Source organism: Vulpes lagopus, chromosome 11 (genome assembly GCF_018345385.1).
Source record: "Vulpes lagopus strain Blue_001 chromosome 11, ASM1834538v1, whole genome shotgun sequence".
In the NCBI taxonomy this organism is placed as follows: domain Eukaryota; kingdom Metazoa; phylum Chordata; class Mammalia; order Carnivora; family Canidae; genus Vulpes; species Vulpes lagopus.
In genome coordinates, this window is record NC_054834.1 from 93,596,275 (window position 1) to 93,614,669 (window position 18,395).

The 18,395-nt window shown below is 37.4% G+C and overlaps 1 protein-coding gene across 1 annotated transcript; it reads left to right on the plus strand.

The window, feature by feature from the left end:
* The first annotated feature begins 1,152 nt into the window (after nucleotides 1-1,152).
* On the plus strand, nucleotides 1,153-16,796 carry KLHL41 (kelch like family member 41). Its single transcript, XM_041723553.1, has 6 exons — nucleotides 1,153-2,332; nucleotides 5,947-6,104; nucleotides 6,224-6,331; nucleotides 10,522-10,707; nucleotides 12,979-13,125; nucleotides 16,137-16,796. The coding sequence occupies exons 1-6, from the start codon at nucleotides 1,223-1,225 to the stop codon at nucleotides 16,246-16,248; spliced, it is 1,821 nt and encodes a 606-aa protein (XP_041579487.1). The 5' UTR covers nucleotides 1,153-1,222; the 3' UTR covers nucleotides 16,249-16,796.
* Nucleotides 16,797-18,395: the final 1,599 nt, after the last annotated feature.

Below are 18,395 nucleotides of genomic sequence, written 5' to 3' on the forward strand. Positions count from 1 at the left end.
ATTTTATAATAAAATAGTTCATGAAGAGGTATGCAAGGTCATCTACACCTAAACAAAAGATCAATTTTTTTTCAAATCATGACTTCTATATTCTGTAATTAATAGGGTATTCTATTATTATCAACTACCTAAATTATTATTTCAGTTATATTTTTTTCCCTTGAATAGGCTTGTTTTCCAAGATGTGCAGGTGTCATAGTATTTCTTCCTGATTTTGCTGTGTTCTGTTGATAACATCATTTTCATGGAGTTACATTTGTATTTTAACTTTTTATTTAATGAGAAAGATTATCTTCAACATGTAAAATCACAGAATATCTTTAGTAATCATGTGAGTTTTTTCTTTCCCTAATGTTGATTTTTAACTATTAATGTTGATTTTTAACTATTTCTGTTTCTTTCTGGACTTGATCCATTTTAACCTTTTGCCTTTATTTCACTTGTTTTATAATTGTTTGCCATATCACATCCTTTGTAGAGAAAAGCAGAGTATGAATAACCTAAATAATTTTATAAGGTAACTCAGTACTAATTCTAGTTTTTCGAAAGTCTTAGAAAATTAGTTTCTCTGCATTTATTATTTCAATTATGATGGGGTATTGTTACTAAAGGTTTTCTTTAAATTATAATGATACATAAACAGAAGTCTTCAAGTTTCCCACTTCTAAAAGAAAATTGTAAATACCACTGTTTTAAGTAGAAAGTAAATGTATGTAACAGTAATTGGAAAAGGGATTTTGCTTAAGATATTCAGATGAACTCACCTCATATTCTTGACCTTTGCATCATTAATTCAGACAGCCAAGGAGTTTGCCATTAGACCATTTTTAGCGGACTGACTCATTTTTATGATTCAGTTTTCTGTTACTTCAATAAACACTTTCTTTAAACGTGCCTTTATTGGCATATGTTCTAATGCTTTATGTATCTTAAAGCTTCCCACTTCATTTAAATCTCTTGTTTCTTAGTTGTTTCCTTAGTGATTAAAAGTTCCAGTTGTTCCCTTCAATCTATAACAGCTGCAAGAACAACTCCTCTTTCCAAACTAGCTCTCCTGAATTCCCGTTGTTAGAGTTGGTATCTATATTTAGCTGGTGGGATTAAATTGCAAAGGCTTCAAGCTGGGCAAAGCACACTGATCTGCCTTTTTTACAGCTAGACCTGTGTGCTGCGAGGAGCTAAGGCCTTCAGTGTCCCCTTCCTTACCCAGGTTACTCACAAAATGGATTCCCAGCGGGAACTCACAGAGGAACTGCGGCTTTACCAATCCACCCTTCTTCAGGATGGTCTAAAAGATCTCCTGGATGAAAAAAAATTCATCGATTGCACCCTAAAAGCAGGTGACAAAAGTCTTCCTTGCCACAGATTGATTTTGTCAGCTTGTAGTCCTTACTTCCGTGAGTATTTTTTATCTGAAATTGATGAGGGGAAAAAAAAGGAGGTAGTATTAGATAATGTGGATCCTGCTGTACTGGATTTAATCATCAAGTACCTGTACTCCGCCAGTATAGATCTCAACGATGGAAATGTGCAAGATATTTTTGCCCTGGCCAGCCGCTTTCAGATCCCCTCGGTGTTCACTGTCTGTGTTTCTTATCTTCAGAAAAGACTTGCTCCTGGTAACTGTCTAGCCATCTTAAGATTAGGACTTCTTCTTGACTGCCCAAGACTTGCCATCTCTGCCCGTGAATTTGTGTCTGATCGCTTTGTACAGATTTGTAAAGAAGAGGACTTTATGCAATTATCTCCACAGGAACTGATCTCCGTCATTTCAAATGACAGCCTAAATGTAGAAAAGGAAGAAGCAGTATTCGAGGCAGTGATGAAATGGGTGCGAACAGACAAAGAAAACAGGGTTAAAAACCTTAGCGAAGTGTTTGATTGTATCCGTTTTCGCCTTATGACAGAAAAATATTTTAAAGATCATGTTGAGAAAGATGATATCATTAAAAGCAACCCAGAACTCCAGAAAAAAATCAAAGTTCTCAAAGACGCCTTCGCAGGCAAACTCCCAGAACCTAGCAAAAATGCAGAGAAGGCTGGGGCCGGTGAGGTGAATGGTGATGTTGGTGATGAAGATTTACTTCCTGGTTACCTGAATGACATTCCCAGGCATGGAATGTTTGTCAAAGACCTCATCCTCCTGGTTAACGACACAGCTGCCGTGGCTTATGATCCCACAGAAAACGAGTGCTACCTTACTGCACTGGCTGAGCAGATCCCCAGAAATCATTCTAGCATCGTTACCCAACAGAATCAGGTGTATGTGGTAGGAGGACTCTATGTGGATGAAGAAAATAAAGATCAGCCTCTACAGTCCTACTTCTTCCAGGTAAGAGGGGCTATTTTTTTTTTACAAAAGTAGAAACATAAAGGAAAGGCTGTTATTTGCTGTCCCATTAGCTGATGTGTGAATTATTCAGTCTGCTTGCGTTTTATTCTACTTGCTGTCCTATTCCAGTCCCTTGCCCTTTGCTACACCTCGAGAACTGACAAATATTTAAGTCTGTTAATGGCTTATTAATATTTAATAAAAGGTTTGGTGAAGAATGAGGTTCTAATTAACGTATGATGATTAAAGATTTTCTTTATACTCTTACGCAAAATGTCAAGTTTATAGCTGATGGGGACTATAATCTTTCTAACCCCAGTGTTTTAGTAAAACCTAAATTTAATCTTGTATCCACTTTTCTGAAAAATAGGTTAATGTATTTCCCTAAATCATAGTACTTTACACATTACAAAAATAATTGATCAGATTTTCAGCCTTTTTTCCAGGTTTTCTTGAACTGAAGTTCTTAAAGGTAGCATTTTATCTGTTATTTATGCTTACTGCCTAAAACTATATTTTAGTTTTGTTGAAAATGAAGAGAACCTATGTACTTAATTTACACACTTTGAGTACCTTGTGGGAAAAAGTATCTACATCAGTGTCACTAATTTCAATTCATTAATTATATTTAGAAATTTTTACTCTTAATGATTTATTTTTTAAGTTTTCCACGCCCAGAGTGGATCCCAATCCTGGGCTTGAACTCATGTCTCTGAGATCAAGACCTGAGCTGAGATCGAGTCAGATGCTTAACCCACTGAGCCCCACAGGCATCCCATGATTTTTTATTTATGACAAGTGACCACATGTATTTGGACCAAGGTTGTACCTAGACATTATTACAATTTAATCTGTTTTGTGAAACCACAGAAGTGTCCAAGAAAACAAATCCTTCAAGCTAATAGATTCTTTGTGCTTTATTTAAAGGAAGTTTGCTTCCTATTATCAATATACTACATTTTATCAGTTTGTGAAGGAATCAGCCAGTGGCTTAACCTTTATCGTTAGTAATGCCAATACCAGTACTTTGTAGCTTACAGCTAGCTCAGAAAGAGTTTGTTTAGGTCATAGCTACTTGTGGCCTGAGGTTTATGGGCACTTGAATTGGAAAGGCCAAAGATAAGTGTAGAATGTCATAGCACAGTCGCTGTGTGCTCTCAGAGTGTGTGACATGCTGTGCATCTTGAAAAATGTAATAATACATGTTAATATTCATTCTTAATTTTCAAAGTTCCGTTGAAGACTGTTAACTATGAAATAGAAAAATAAAATAGAAGCTGCAATCATAAGTATTTGAATGCATGCCAGAAAATTTCCTGAGTCCTAATTTTAAATTTGGGTGAAATTTCAGGAAAGCCAAATTCAGTTTAAAAGGCAATAATTAGGGGCATCTGGGTGGCTCAGTGGTTGAGCGTCTGCCTTTGGGTTGGGTTGTGATCCCGCGGTCCTGGAATCGAGTCCCACATCGGGCTCCCTACAGGGAGCCTGCTTCTCCCTCTGCCATGTCTCTGCCTCTCTCTGTGTCTCTCATGAACTTATTAATTAATTAAAAATAAAAGGCTATAATATCTAGGAAGCAAAAATGACATCAAAACACAGACAAAAGCAAAAAAATAATTACAGATGGACAGTTATCTAGAAATCATAGACCCAAGAAATACTTACAGTCCTCTTTACTCTCCTCTATCCTGTTACTACTCTTATTGGCACAGCTTCTCATTTGTTTCAAGAAACTTGTGTGATGTTCTTTATAGCTACAAAAACAGTTATACAAAGTTGGTAAGACCAACTTCCTGTCCTTACCCATGCCTTGCTCCTTTTAAAAGGCACAAATAATGCAACAAGATGCCAGGAGAAAAATACTTGACTGTAAAAAGGGTTATTTATGACTCGCAATAAAATATATGTATCAGAAAAAAATAAAATAAAATATATGTATCAGGTATTATATTGTATTTTTCTGCTTGGTCACATCTGTTTAAAATGTATTAAGTTAGAAGTAATATGATCTTTGTACACTATAAATAGATCATGAAAATTTTTTATCTGGGTAAGAGTTTTTTTTTTTCATAGAATTAATAGATGCATCAAATTTTTGAACAGCACCCCATCTTAAAGTAATCTAGGTTCAAAACTTGATTTTAAGGATGAGGAAACTGGAGCCAGAGAGGTTAAATAGCTTGACCACTCATCTATAAAAGAGTCTGGTAGGCAGTCTACTGTTACATTTGCTGAAGTAAATGCCCTAACTGGGGATTGTGTGGGGATGTGGGCAGTACCATCCAGTGTGGGCAGTACACCCTCCAGTCTGGGATCACAATGGCTACTGTTCCCATTTTTAAAAAGGCAAACAGTGGATTTAGATAGCCTCTATTTTATATCGCTTAAAAGCTCTGTGAGCATTTAGTACAAAGCCTGTCACAGAGCCAAGACTTCTAAATGTTCATTATTTCTACTGGAGTACACACGACTTTCTTGATAAAAGAATTTGTTTTCAAAAATGAAAACATTAAGGGTCACAATCTAGGTGTTAAAATTTGTGAATGCAGAGCTAACAATGCATATGTGAGGATTAAACTGCTCATCTTATCAAGTCTTAGTGCTTTGCTTTGACGGAAGTTATGAAGTGAGATATATGCATGCTCCTACAGAGATCCCTCCCTTGACCTCAGCCTTTAATATCTGCACCTACTCTTGGTGTCCAGTTATTTGGGGGTTTATTCCTTTTTCTCCTGCTGCACCAAAGTGGCACTGGAAAGAAGAGCAAATCTGTAACTGCCCTCCCTCATGAAGTGGTTTTCTCATGCCTTGGTGTCCTAAAATGCAAAGTAGAAGATCTTAAAATGACCAACAGTAAGTGCTGAAATTGATGACAGCCATACCAAAATGACCTGCCAAGAGCAGGAACACTTAGCTGTCTTGGGCTTGAAGTAAGAAGTAAGAAGTGGCAGAGCAAAAATAAGCAAGTTGCTTCCTTATATACTTTTTTTTTTTTTTTTTTAAGATAAAGACTAAGGTATTTCAAACGACTTCCAACAAACGGCTAGGAGGTTATAGCTGTTAACACCTGCCTATGTCAGAAGTTATAAAGCAAAACAGAGAGAACCTAAACAATTTTTAAGAAAATAAAAAAGATATTGCCTAACCTCCCAGTTGTTGGTGGACTGAGCGACAGGTCCAGCTGTCCTGGGTGCCGGCTTGGGGAGCGTGTTAAATATAGAATTCGGGGGTCACTCACGTACTGTGGCCCTCCCTACAGTAACAACCTCTCTTTTCCAAATGCCCTGAAAGTGTTAAGGCCTTTTTTTGAACCTGAAGAAGGTAACATGGGAAGAAACTTTGACAAGGAACCTCACAGTTCTAACTGACCTCCAGTGACTCTAGTCTCTCCTACCTTTTTTGCAGATTTTGGCACTTTCAGTAAGCCAAGTAAATTTTCTCATTTTTCTTGGTAGTCCAGAGGTAAAACATGATACTTTCGGATTTCAGTTTTATTTTACATCTTTGACTATCTCAGTGCATTCTACACATTATGTAAAATATAGCATCTTTCTTGGTACAACTGTAACTTTTTTCTAACAAGCTCCATAATTCCTCATATATTTTTCTTTCAGCTTGATAACATAGCATCAGAGTGGGTTGGACTTCCACCTCTGCCTTCAGCCAGGTGTCTTTTTGGTCTGGGGGAGGTAGATGACAAAATCTATGTAGTTGCCGGCAAAGATCTTCAAACAGAGGCTTCGCTGGATTCAGTATTATGCTATGATCCCGTGTAAGTTAGCATGACATTCCTATTTCCTAAGCATTTGGGTATGAGTGCCTGTTACATGTTCATAGTTTTAGACCAGAATTAACTGAAAGCATAGAAACTCTATCATCTTCTTATTGCAGGGCTGCAAAGTGGAATGAAGTTAAAAAACTGCCTATCAAAGTCTATGGCCACAGCGTGATTTCACATAAGGGGATGATATATTGTCTGGGAGGAAAGACAGATGACAAGTAAGTACCCTAAAAACCTCCTTATGGTTACCATCCAAATGATTTTTTTTAAACTTTTATTTATTTTTTTTGTAAACTCTACCCCCAATGTGGGGCTTGAACTCACAACCCTGAGATCAAGAGTTGCATGCTCTACCGACTGAGCCAGCCCAGCACCTCTCCCAATGATTTTTTATTGTGAGAGTTCTTTCCTCCTTTCATTTGAATCTACATCCTGAAAATGAGACTTGGTAATAATATTTTGGAAGTTTAAATTTCAAAATAAAACTTTGAAAAGCTATTGGAGGATATTACAAATGATATCTGAAGGGAAACTGAAGGGAAATTTAAATAAAACTTAAAAGTTGCTAACATGGGGCACCTGAGAAGCTCAGTAGGTTAAGCGTCTGACTCTTGATTTTGGCTCAGGTCATGATCTCAGGGTCGTGGGATCAATCCCCCCCTCAGGTTACTCAGTCAGCACAGAGTCTGCTTGAGATTCTGACTCTCCCTCTGCTCCTGCCCCCGCCCTCTTTCTCTAAAATAAATAAATAAAATACTTAAAAAAGAACAGTTGCTAAAGTGAATTTGTACATTCCAGAATATTGCTAGGAACTAGCATGATAGCTCCCTCATAAGCATTCTTAAAGTGGGAAAGCAGCATTTAGGAGCATAATCAAGTCTTTCATTGGGCTAATTTTTAATTATATTTTACTACATTAAAACCAGTGGGCTTTTGGGACACCTGAGTGGCACAGTAGGTTACCCCTCAGACTCTTGGTTTTGGCTCAGGTCATGATCTCAGGGTCCTGAGATCATGCCCCTAGTGTGGCGCCCCTAGTCAAGCTTCCCGCGCAGTGTGGGGTCTGCTTGAGATTCTCTCTGCCTCTCCCTCTGCCTCTGTTACACTCTCTCTGCCTCTCTAAAATAAATTAATAAATCTTAAAAAGAAAAAAAGTGAGCTTTCTTATTTTTTTGGTCATAACTAAATAAAAATTTGGTGTACCTCTGTAATATAATATTTAAAATATAACTGCTAAATCAGTAGTGGATAAAAAATATTATGGATTTGTACTTCACATTCATAAGAGAGAATTTAGTGAGTTTGAAACTAAAAAGCATGGGAACTGAAAAGAGGGCATTTATCTCCTAAATAACGGTTCACTGACTTGCTTCTGGACAGAGGTGATATTTCAAATATTTAACAAATGGGTGCCTGGGTGGCTCAATTGGTTAAGCATCTGCCTTCACTCAGGTCATGATCCCAAGACCTTGGGATCGAGTCCTGGTTCAGCTCAGCAGGGAGCCTGCTTCTCCCTCTGCCAATGTCTCTGCCTCTCTCTGTGTGTCTCTCATGAATAAATATATAAAATCTTTTTAAAACATTAAAAAATAAACCAGTAGAGGCACCTGGGTTAAGAATCTGCCTTCAGCTCAGATCATGATAAGGGGTCTTGGGATCGAGCTGCACATCAGGCTCCTGGCTCTGGGGGGAGTCTGCTTCTCCCTCTGACCCCCCCCCCTGCTCTGGCTCCCTTTTTCTCTCAGATGAGTAAAAATAAGTAAAAAAAAAAAAAAAAAAAAAAAACAATAGCCCATCTGGTAAAATGAAGATTTTTCAGTTTAAATAGTGAGAATTAAATTCCTGCCCCTGAAAATTCTGCCTAATTTGTCTGGTCCTCATTTGCTCAGGTTGCTTAATAAATAAAGATGTCAATCCTGGAAATGGAACGAGAATTAAAAATTACTTGGGCAAAGCAGGATAAAAGAGTAAAATATGGAAATGTGCTAGAAATAACTCTATATTATGAATTAATAATTAATAGTCATTACTAAATTAAAATGACAAATTGCAGAAGAAACATGATTTTAAAAAGCAATGGGAACCTAAAAAACAAACAAAAAATGAAAAAAAAAGCAAACAAACACAGACTCATGGATACAGGAAACAAACTGGTGGTTACCAGAGTGGGGAAGGGTTGGGGATGGGCAAGATAATATTATGATAACTTTATTTGGTAACTAGACTTACTGTGGGTGATCATTTCATAATATGTAAAAATATCAAATTACCATGATATACACCTAAACTAATAGGATATGGTATGTCAGTTATACTTCTTTTAAAAAATAAAAATAAATGACTAATTGTTTAAAAAATAATGGGTTTTCATATAGTCTATCCATATTCAAAGATAACATTCTGAAATTTTGATATTTTCCTTAATCCTAGCTATTCTCATCAAATAAATATTTAAAGGAAGGCCATATTAGGAACTTAACTCAGTGCAAAATCTTATTTGGGGTATTTTTCCTGAGTAAATGGAACGGAAAATGTGTATTAAGGATTGTTCTGACTTTGGAAATGTAGCGACCCTGCCAAATGATTTAAATTGTTTCCTTCAAGTGGTATTAGTAACTAGGAAATGGATATGTCAGTAAGAAGCATACAGGTCTTGTCAGTAAGAATATATTAAGCTTGAGAATATGATTAACCAAGACAACATTGCTTGATGAATGCCAAAGTCAAGAACTTTGAAATGAGTCATTATCTAAAAGTAAGCACATTGAATTGCACTAGTTAACACCACTGAATTTGAAGAACATGATTTTGTATCATGTCCTTGTCAAGAAGTTTTAAAGTTATTAACTTATAGTCAAATATTAGAGGAAATGCTTCTACTCCAAATCTCTGGTCTTTCATAACATTAAAGAAAAAAGTTATCCTTACCAAAAGTTGGGATTTTTGTTTGTTTGCTTTTTTTCCTTTACTAAATACATCAAGGGGTGCCTGGCTGGCTCAGTTGGTAGAGCATACGATTTTTTTTTTTTAAAGATTTTATTTATTTATTCATGAGAGACACACAGAGAGAGGCAGAGGCACAGGCAGAGGGAGAAGCAGGCTCCCTGCAGGGAGCCCAATGCGGGACTCTATCCCCAGAACCCCAGGATCAACCACTGAGCCACCCAGGTGTCTGAAGCATGTGATTCTTGATTTTGGGATTGTAAATTCAAGCCCTATGTAGTGTAGAGCTTACTTTAAAAAAAAAAAAAAAGCAAAAACAGGGGTGCCTGGGTGGCTCAGATGGTTAAGCATCTGCCTTTGGCTCAGCTCATGATCCCAGGGTCCTGGGATTTCGTCCTACTACAGGGGGATCCCTGCTCAGGGGGAGATTTCAGAGCGAGGGATCTCTCTCCCCCTCTGCCCCTCCCCACCCCAAGCTCTCACTCTGGTGAGTATTCTTTCTCTCTCTCTCTCTCAAATGAATAAAATCTTTAAAGGAAAAAAAAACAACCCCCCCAAATATATTCAGTTAATCAATTATTATTTAGCATTTTAACTCCCATAATTATATTAAGGATAACTTTAAGGAATCATAAGGGACATACTAAGAATAACTCAGAAGAGTACAGGTTTTCCTGGTAGCATTTAGCATATAAAACTGGTTTTGTTTGTTTGTTTTAAAGATTTTATTTATTCATGAGAGATAGAGAGAGAGAGAGAGAGAGAGAGAGAGAGAGAGAGAGAGAGATTGGCAGAGACACAGGCAAAGGGAGAAGCAGGCTCCATGCAGGGAGCCTGATGTGGGACTTGATCCCGGGTCTCCGGGATCACGCCCAGCGCCAAAGGCAGATGCTAAACGTCTGAGCCACCCAGGGATCCCCCTATAAAACTGTTCTTATTACTCATCTACTCAGATGACTTGTCTAATCTATAGTCCCAGATTTTGTAAAATGTATTGATATATTAGTGGTATACTAAAATGAAATGAGCCATCAGATTACATAGTTACATTTAAAATAGGTACTTTCATATCTAATTATTTTTTTAAATTAGCTGACTCATTACTAAGAGATTCAAATAAGATAAACTTAACATTTTTGTTTCTTGGCACAATAAAGGGCTTATATATTTTTAAAACTCTATTAACGTCTTCCGCTGAATTTAACAGAACATAGGATTAAAACCTACTCTGTCTGGGCAGTTGCCAAAAGGAAAGTTCCCCTACCTTTCAGTAGTATAATTAAGTTCCCCACATTTGGAATTTTCCTTCACTTTTGTCATATGTTCAGATTAAGAATACTTTTGAGTTTTTCTAATTGTTTTCTGTATTTCAGATGGGAAACAAAGCTAAATGATTAGTGAAATTGCTTCCTTCAGAAAAGGAAGGTTCTAAAAGGACTATTTTTGTTGTCTTCTATGTTTACAGGAAGTGTACAAACAGAGTGTTTATCTACAACCCAAAAAAAGGAGACTGGAAGGATCTGGCTCCAATGAAAACCCCTCGTTCCATGTTTGGAGTGGCGGTGCATAAAGGCAAAATCGTGATTGCTGGAGGTGTCACTGAAGATGGTCTTTCAGCTTCAGTGGAAGCTTTTGACCTCATAACCAATAAGTGAGTTGTTATATCTTATGGATCACTCTACTTTCTAACTTTGGATGAAAATTAAGTTTTCTAGTTAGGACATGGGGAAAGGAGGGCAGAGAAGCAAGGATTAAGAGGAAGTATATAGGGACGCCTGGGTAGCTCAGTGGTTGGGCGTCTGCCTCCGGCTCAGGGCATGATCCCGGGATCCGGGATTGGGTCGTGTTGGCTGGCTCCTTGTGCGGAGCCTGCTTCTCCCTCTCCCTCTGCCTATGTCTCTGCCTCTCTCTCTGCCTCTCATGAATAAATAACATCCTTAAAAAAAAAAAAAAAAGAGGAAGTATATGGACTTGGGTTTCTTCTGCTGTTACTGGGTGTGAAATGCCTAACATTCTGATGATGCATTATGTGTGCTTGCGACTTGGGACACATTAACCCTCAAGTTAATGCCAGAGTGTTCAATTTATCCTTGTTATTAACTTTGTGAATTTAGTCACACAAAGGTAATACTTCTGAATAATTATGTTCATGTGGATGAATACACATGTCTCTATACGGTTATTTGATTTGAAATATATAGTTTGGGGATCCCTGGGTGGCTCAGCGGTTTAGCGCCTGCCTTCGGTTGGCTGGCCCAGGGCTTGATCCTGGAGGCCCAGGATCGAGTCCCACATCGGACTCCCTGCGTGGAGCCTGCTTCTCCTTCTGCCTGTGTCTCTGCTTCTCTCTCTGTATGTGTCTCTCATGGATAAATAAATAAAATCTTTTAAAAAAAAAATGAAATATATAGTTTAAGGGTTGAAAAGACCTCCACTTAGCTTGTGATATTTGTAAAGCGTGAATGCTTCGGAAATTTTATTCTTTTATGTTCTTTATAATTCTCTTAAATTTTTCATATATAAGATTTTATTGGCTTAAAGTTAATGTGAAAAGATATTTGACAGATATCCTTTTTTTGACAGATATTCTTTATGTAAAATTAGTATTTTTTCAAATTTTTGAGCCCACTCATCTGGATAAGTCTATAGTTTTTATTTATTTATTTTTCTATAGTTTTTAGACTCCTATTTTAGCAATGAAGAAAAAATTAGAGCACTGTCATTACTTTTTTAAGGAACCATTTAATGCCTGATTACAAAATAGACTTTAGTATCTGAAAATCACCAAGGAATTTTTATGGGAGATGATTTAAATGGTCATTTAAAAAAATCATCTTTTTGTAAACACTCAGAAGTTAAAAAGGAGCACACAGAATTGTAAATACTCTATGCTCTTAATTTTTTCATATGTATAGATGTTTATATTTAAATTTGTATGCTTCTTGAGAAATAACACAATTACACTAAAATGTTCCTTATGATTATTCTGGAGGGGATGATCATGGGTGATATTTGTTTTCTTCTATACCTTTCTGTATTTCCAGATTTTCTACAATGCACATATACTATTTTTATAGTTAGAAAAACAGATATGTTTAGAGAAAGGTCTGCTTTTAATGCCAGAGTAATAGAGTTGCCAGAATGATTAACTCAGTCAAGGTAGACTCTTGATCCTTCCAACTAATTTGATAGGATTTTATCATTAGTTGTCCTATTTCATGTGGCTGTTAGTATTAAAAAGTTCCCTTAAATTAAAAAGATGAAATACGTCATTAAAAAGCAAATTACCAACCCTAGTTTCTTTTTTTAAAGGTTTTATTTATTTATTTCTTCATGAGAGACACAGAGAGAGGCAGAGACATAGGCGAGGGAGAAGCAGGCTCCCCAGAGGGAGCCCAATGCAGAATTCGATCCCAGGACCCTGGGATCACCAACCGAGTCGAAGGCAGATGCTCAACCACTGAGTCATCCAGGTGCCCCACCAACCCTAGTTTCTAAACTAGGATAATGTAAGGTTAATCACATGCCTTTATTGTGAAAGATTATAAAGATTTCTTGAGAAATGATGAAAATCAGAGTTACTAAAAATTTGTATTACCATTCAAATGAAATCCAACACAGGAGGACCTAGGAGCCCTAGAACTACCATAAAGCCCGCACTATTTATGGCACCATTGCAGAACATGCTAACTGATGAAGGTGAAATATTCTGGGATTGACGTATTGAGAGCTTTATGTTTAATCTGGTTACATCTTTCAAATAAACAACTATGTAGGTATTTTTCAGTAACAAACCTAATCTTCTAATTTTAGATGGCTTTGCTACTTAAATTTTTAAATTAAAATTTTATATAACTGTTCAGTAAGTATATTTGGCATTTCCTTAGGTTTTTACATTGATTGTATTTTCAATAATTCCTAGATGGGAAGTAATGACAGAGTTTCCCCAAGAAAGAAGTTCCATCAGTTTGGTCAGCCTGGCTGGATCCCTGTATGCCATCGGTGGTTTTGCCATGATTCAACTGGAGTCTAAAGAATTTGCACCCACTGAAGTCAATGACATATGGAAGTAAGTTTTTCTCCAATTTTCTGGACCAAATATTAAATCAAATAACTGATAGCTGATAAACAATTTTACAGTAAAGAATAAGCCAGTCTTTCCCAACATGTATGCTTCTTCTCGGTAGTAGACAAACACTTTTCAAACCTCACTGGACTTCTGTACTTGCCACTTACCTGATGATCAAGTACTGCTTCTAGTTGTGCCCAGGAAAGACTTTTCTGGGCCTGTAAATCAGTAAAATGACAGTTGGCACTGCTGATCTTTTAAGCTCCATTCCAGCTCTAAAAGTGTCACGCTCTAGACAACTGGTAGAGCAAAAGCTACTTCCAAACCTTTCTGACAGTACTTTATTTTCTAGGAAAACAGAGTTCTGAAGAAACACTTGAGTTTTCCATGAATTCATTGATTCTATTTTGAATCTAATTTAAGTTGTTTTCCAGTTTTTAAAGATTGTTACAAAACTTTTTTAAAAAGAAAAAAGTGAAAAGTAGCAATCCATTTTACCTCTCAGGTGCTGGGCCGATGTCCTAAGTATGACACTTGGACTTGTTAATCAGATGACTATTTTAAAGTTAGGCTTAGAATAAATGTAGTATTTATACAGTGTGTTGGGGGGGTGAATTTTACCATAGTTTCTAATGCTGTGAATATCCTCTGGAGAGCAGGGTATATATAGGAAGTCTGGGGAGCAGAAGTGTAAGTTGTGTCATGGAGAGTCACATAGTTGCGCAGGGCATACAGTATGCAGATGTCTAGTTACCATTAGGGTACCACATGTGTCTACCAAATGGTGCCTGCTGCCTTCAGCCCAGGAAATGTGGTTGTTGATAAAAATTTACAGGAGGTAGATCTCAGTTGCCTGAGGGGAACGTTAGCGAGTTCATACTGTACACTCATGCAGAAATTGCCAAACTCATGCCTTCCCTCTCAGCCAGTCCCCACTCTCAAGGATGGATGCCCTTATCTGGTCTGTCGATAGATTGTCCAGAACCTTGGACATAAAGTATGGTTTACTGACCAAAAATGGTGATATCCCCCAAGAGCTTCCTAGAAATGCAGAATCACAGGCCCCACCTCGAACTTAATCAAAACTTCATTTTAACAAGGGGTGCCTGTGTGGCTCAGTCGGTTAAACTTCTCCCTTCGGCTCAGGTCATGATCTCCAGGTCCTGGGATCAAGCCCCAGGTTGGGCTCCCTGCTTAGCAGGGAGTCTGCTTCTCCCTCTCCCTCTGTTCCTCACACTCCCTCTGCCCCTCCCCCAGCTCATGTTCTCTCTCTCTCTCTCTCTCTCTCTCTCTCTCATAAAGTCTTTAAAGGAAAAAAAAAAAAGATTCCCAGGAGATTAGCATACACATTTAAATATGTAGATACAGCTTTAGAAGAGTGATCAGTGAAGGCACACCACCAAGGCTGAGAGTGGAAAGGAGATCTCATTAGTTCTATACCGGACACAGCACATGCGTTATTACCTGGTGAACCAAAAGGTGAAAGGCCCTTTCCAAGCAATTATTTTCTGCATCAAACATCATTTCCTTGTGTTGTTGAAATAGTAACTAGCTGTGTAGAGGGCAAGAAAAAAAGTGGCTATAAAGGGAAATTAGCTATTACTCATCCCCCCCTAAAAAGAAAGAGGAGGAGGAAGAAAAAGAAAGTGGAGATTTCCAGGGAAGAATGAGGCTAGAAGTGGAGATGGAAAATAGCTGGAAGCAGTAGAAAAAAAAGAATGAAATAATGGAGGGCTGAGAAGGTCAGTGTTTTTGGAAAACAGGGATAAATACCAACAGTGAATAGGCCGCGATTCTTAACGCTGGCTGCACATTAAAATCACCTGCGGTGCTTTTAAAACTACACCAGTTCCCAGACCTTAATGCAGGCCAATTAAGTCAGGCTTTCTGGGATTCCTGGGTGGCTCAGCAGTTGAGCATCTCCTTTTGGCTCAGGGTGTGATCCGGATCCGGGTATCGAGTCCCGCGTCAGGCTCCCTATGAGGAGCCTGCTTCTCTCTCTCTGCCTGTGTCTCTACCTCTCTCTCTGTCTCTCACAAATAAATAAATAAATAAAAATTATTAGTTTAAATTTTATTCACCATCTTCACAGAATGATTTGGTAATTTCCTGTATGCCAACTATTGATAGTTTCTGGAAGAGGGAGGATACTTAGGTGAATAAGATATATTATTTGCCCTCAAATACCCTTGAGCTTGTTGAGGACATAAATATCAGGGAAAAATTAAAAGAATGATAATTGCTATAATAGATACTATATAAAGGACAATGTGACGAATGAAAGGAAAGCTACAAACTCTGCTTGAGGAAGGTGAGAAAGGCTTCAGAGAGAAGGTAGCATTTAGGAATTCCTCATGAAGAGAGGGCATTCCAGGCACCAGCACAGAAGTACATATATTTCAAAGCAATTCAAGTCGCCTGTATCTTTATAATGGACTCTTCCCCCAAAGGAACAACCTAACATGTTTGTCATTAGTTCTTACCTAACATCAAGTGCAAAATCTAAGAGTAGTACTCACACGGGACATTAAAGGGGGAGGGGAACGGATTCTTCTGAAATGATCACTAGTGAGTGTCACTGACCACAAGTGTATTGGAACAATTGGAATTATCATCAAGGTGACTAGTCCCTGTTCTTCCCAGGTCTTACTCTTAAGGTAGAGTCTGCTGACCTGACTCATAGAGACCAGTCATTGTTATTGGCCCAAAGGTGAATAATTGCTTAACTGCTGACTACTCTTCATCTCTGAACAGTCTGATTCCCAGAGAAGTCTCAACTGCCTAAGCGTCCAGATTAAATAGCATGGCAGGAATACAGACTAGGCTCATTCCGAGAAAGCATACTTGGGGAGGAATTCAAATGTTATCCTACAGGTCAGGTGTATCCCCTCTGGACAAGAGCCAGTAGGGTTTTCTCGGAGACCCATATGTGTATATCTAATACAAGGAAACCTACACAGCTATCTATTTAAAAACTGCTTATTGATTACTTTTTTTTTTTCCTCCATCAGGTATGAAGATGATAAAAAAGAATGGGCTGGGATGTTGAAGGAAATACGTTATGCTTCAGGAGCTAGTTGCCTAGCAACACGTTTAAACCTCTTCAAACTATCTAAACTATAAACAGGGAGGCGAAAAAACAATAGAATGGGATGTGTTTGGTTTGGATAACAGGGCTTTAATTTATTCTGTTTTTCAAAAGCCTATGCAGAGATTCATGTAGAAATTATTCACTAAATTACTATCCATGAGGTTAGCAGTGGGCGTCAAAACCTCAGTTATTGAATCTTCAGTATAATGATCATTATTTAAAACTATTTTCTAGTAAGAAATTAAATATTAAGTTGAATGGATTATTTCTTTTGTTAATCTGTCTCAATCAATTGTAAACGTTTCTAAATTTGAGTTATTTACTGTTTCTTTCATTTGCATTGTTATGGTAACTTTACAGTCATTTTCTATTAAAAATGAAATTGGAGAATGTAATATATACATATACATTTTTTAATGTTTAAAATATCAAATATCACTTTCCCTTGTGCTTCAAGATATGACAAGAATCCTATGCCTTATATTAAAGATTATATGCCATAAGAAGACTTTGGAAATGCTATTTAAGAAGTATAATAAATGGGTCTCATTTGAAGGGGAAAAACCTCTAAGTAGTCAAATTCAAGTGGTCCTTCTTTTTTCTCCATTCCTTTGGTGATACTGCTCTATTGTTTGTGATTTAAATCAAATTTAAATTTTTTTTTTTTTAATTTAAAACCAGTCTTTAAGGTCTTAACTACAATCTCTGTGGTAGAAGGGTTGAGGATTGTCCTTAGGAAATGAACTGATTCTTTAAAATGCTGGGCGTTAGCTGGGGCCAGTGAGTGTACAGTGAGTGTACTGGAAGATGTATTTGTTGGTTTAAGTTTTATCTATACTCTCCAGGAAAGAGCTACCTATTTGCAAATTTCTGAAAGGAAAGAAAGGTGACTGGGTTATTGCATTTTCTGGATGTGAAACACTATATTCAAGATGTTTGTTCTTAGTGTACACACTAATTTGACACCTCAATCTGTCTACAACCATCACATTCAACTCTGTAAGTTATCAACTAATCATCACTCACAGATTTTACATGATCTCCGAGACATGTTTGATTTCTATCCTTACATCTCTTATTTTCTGAGAAACCTAACTTGGAACTAATTTGGAGTATTTCATTATTACTTGTCAAGTAATTGCATAAAACAGAGGAGTGTTCATACAGCTTTATTATCTCTACCATAAATATGGAAACATCCAACAAAAACCAGTTTTACTTTGGATTTCTGAAGTAGAATCCTGGGTACTTTTCTGTATGGACAATACTCCTCTAGTTTATACCATGATTATACAATCAACAAATCCTGAGGGTGGAAAACTCCACAGGTTGTTGAGCAGATAAACTGGAAGAGAAAGGGGTGGTGGGAAATGCTTACAGACTGACACACTTAAAAGGGGGAGAGGTGCAAATTATGGTGTCTAGAAATGCAAACCTGGATAAAACTGTAGGAAGTGCTTACTATAAAAGCAAGATGGTGATTACTTTGGGGAGAGCTAATCTACATAAACATGAGATTAAACTATAAAAACAATACTTTGGGATGATGAAAATGTTCTGGAATTAAGTAGCGGTAATGGTTGCATAAACTTGTGAATATTTTAGAAACCACTGCATCGTATACTTTAAAAGGGTAGATTTTATGGTACGTGAATTATATTTCAATGAAAAAAAGAATGCTTTAAAAAATGCTTTTGTTTACAACAACTCCAGTTATTTAAATAGAAAAGTCATCAAACAGGGGTACCTGGGTGGCTCAGTTGTTGGAGTGTCTGCCTTTGCCTCAGGTCATGATTTCCAGGTCCTGGGATGACGGGCTCCCTGCTGAGTGGAGAGCCTGCTTCTCCCTCTCCTGTTCCCTTTATTCATCTCTCTCTCCCTCTATCTCTCTGTGTGTCAAATAAATAAAACCTTTAAAAACATATATAAGAATATATATGTAAAGAAAACTATCGGGATGCCTGGGTGGCTTAGCAGTTAAGCTCCTGCCTTTGGCCCAGGGTGTGATCCTGGAGACCCGGGATCGAGTCCCACGTCGGGCTCCCTGCATGGAGCCTGCTTCTCTCTCTGCCTGTGTCTCTGCCTCTCTATGTGTGTCTCTCATGAATAAATAAACAAAATTAAAAAGAAAAAATGAAAGAAAACTATCTGCCAGGTAACCTGGAGAAAGAACAGTAAG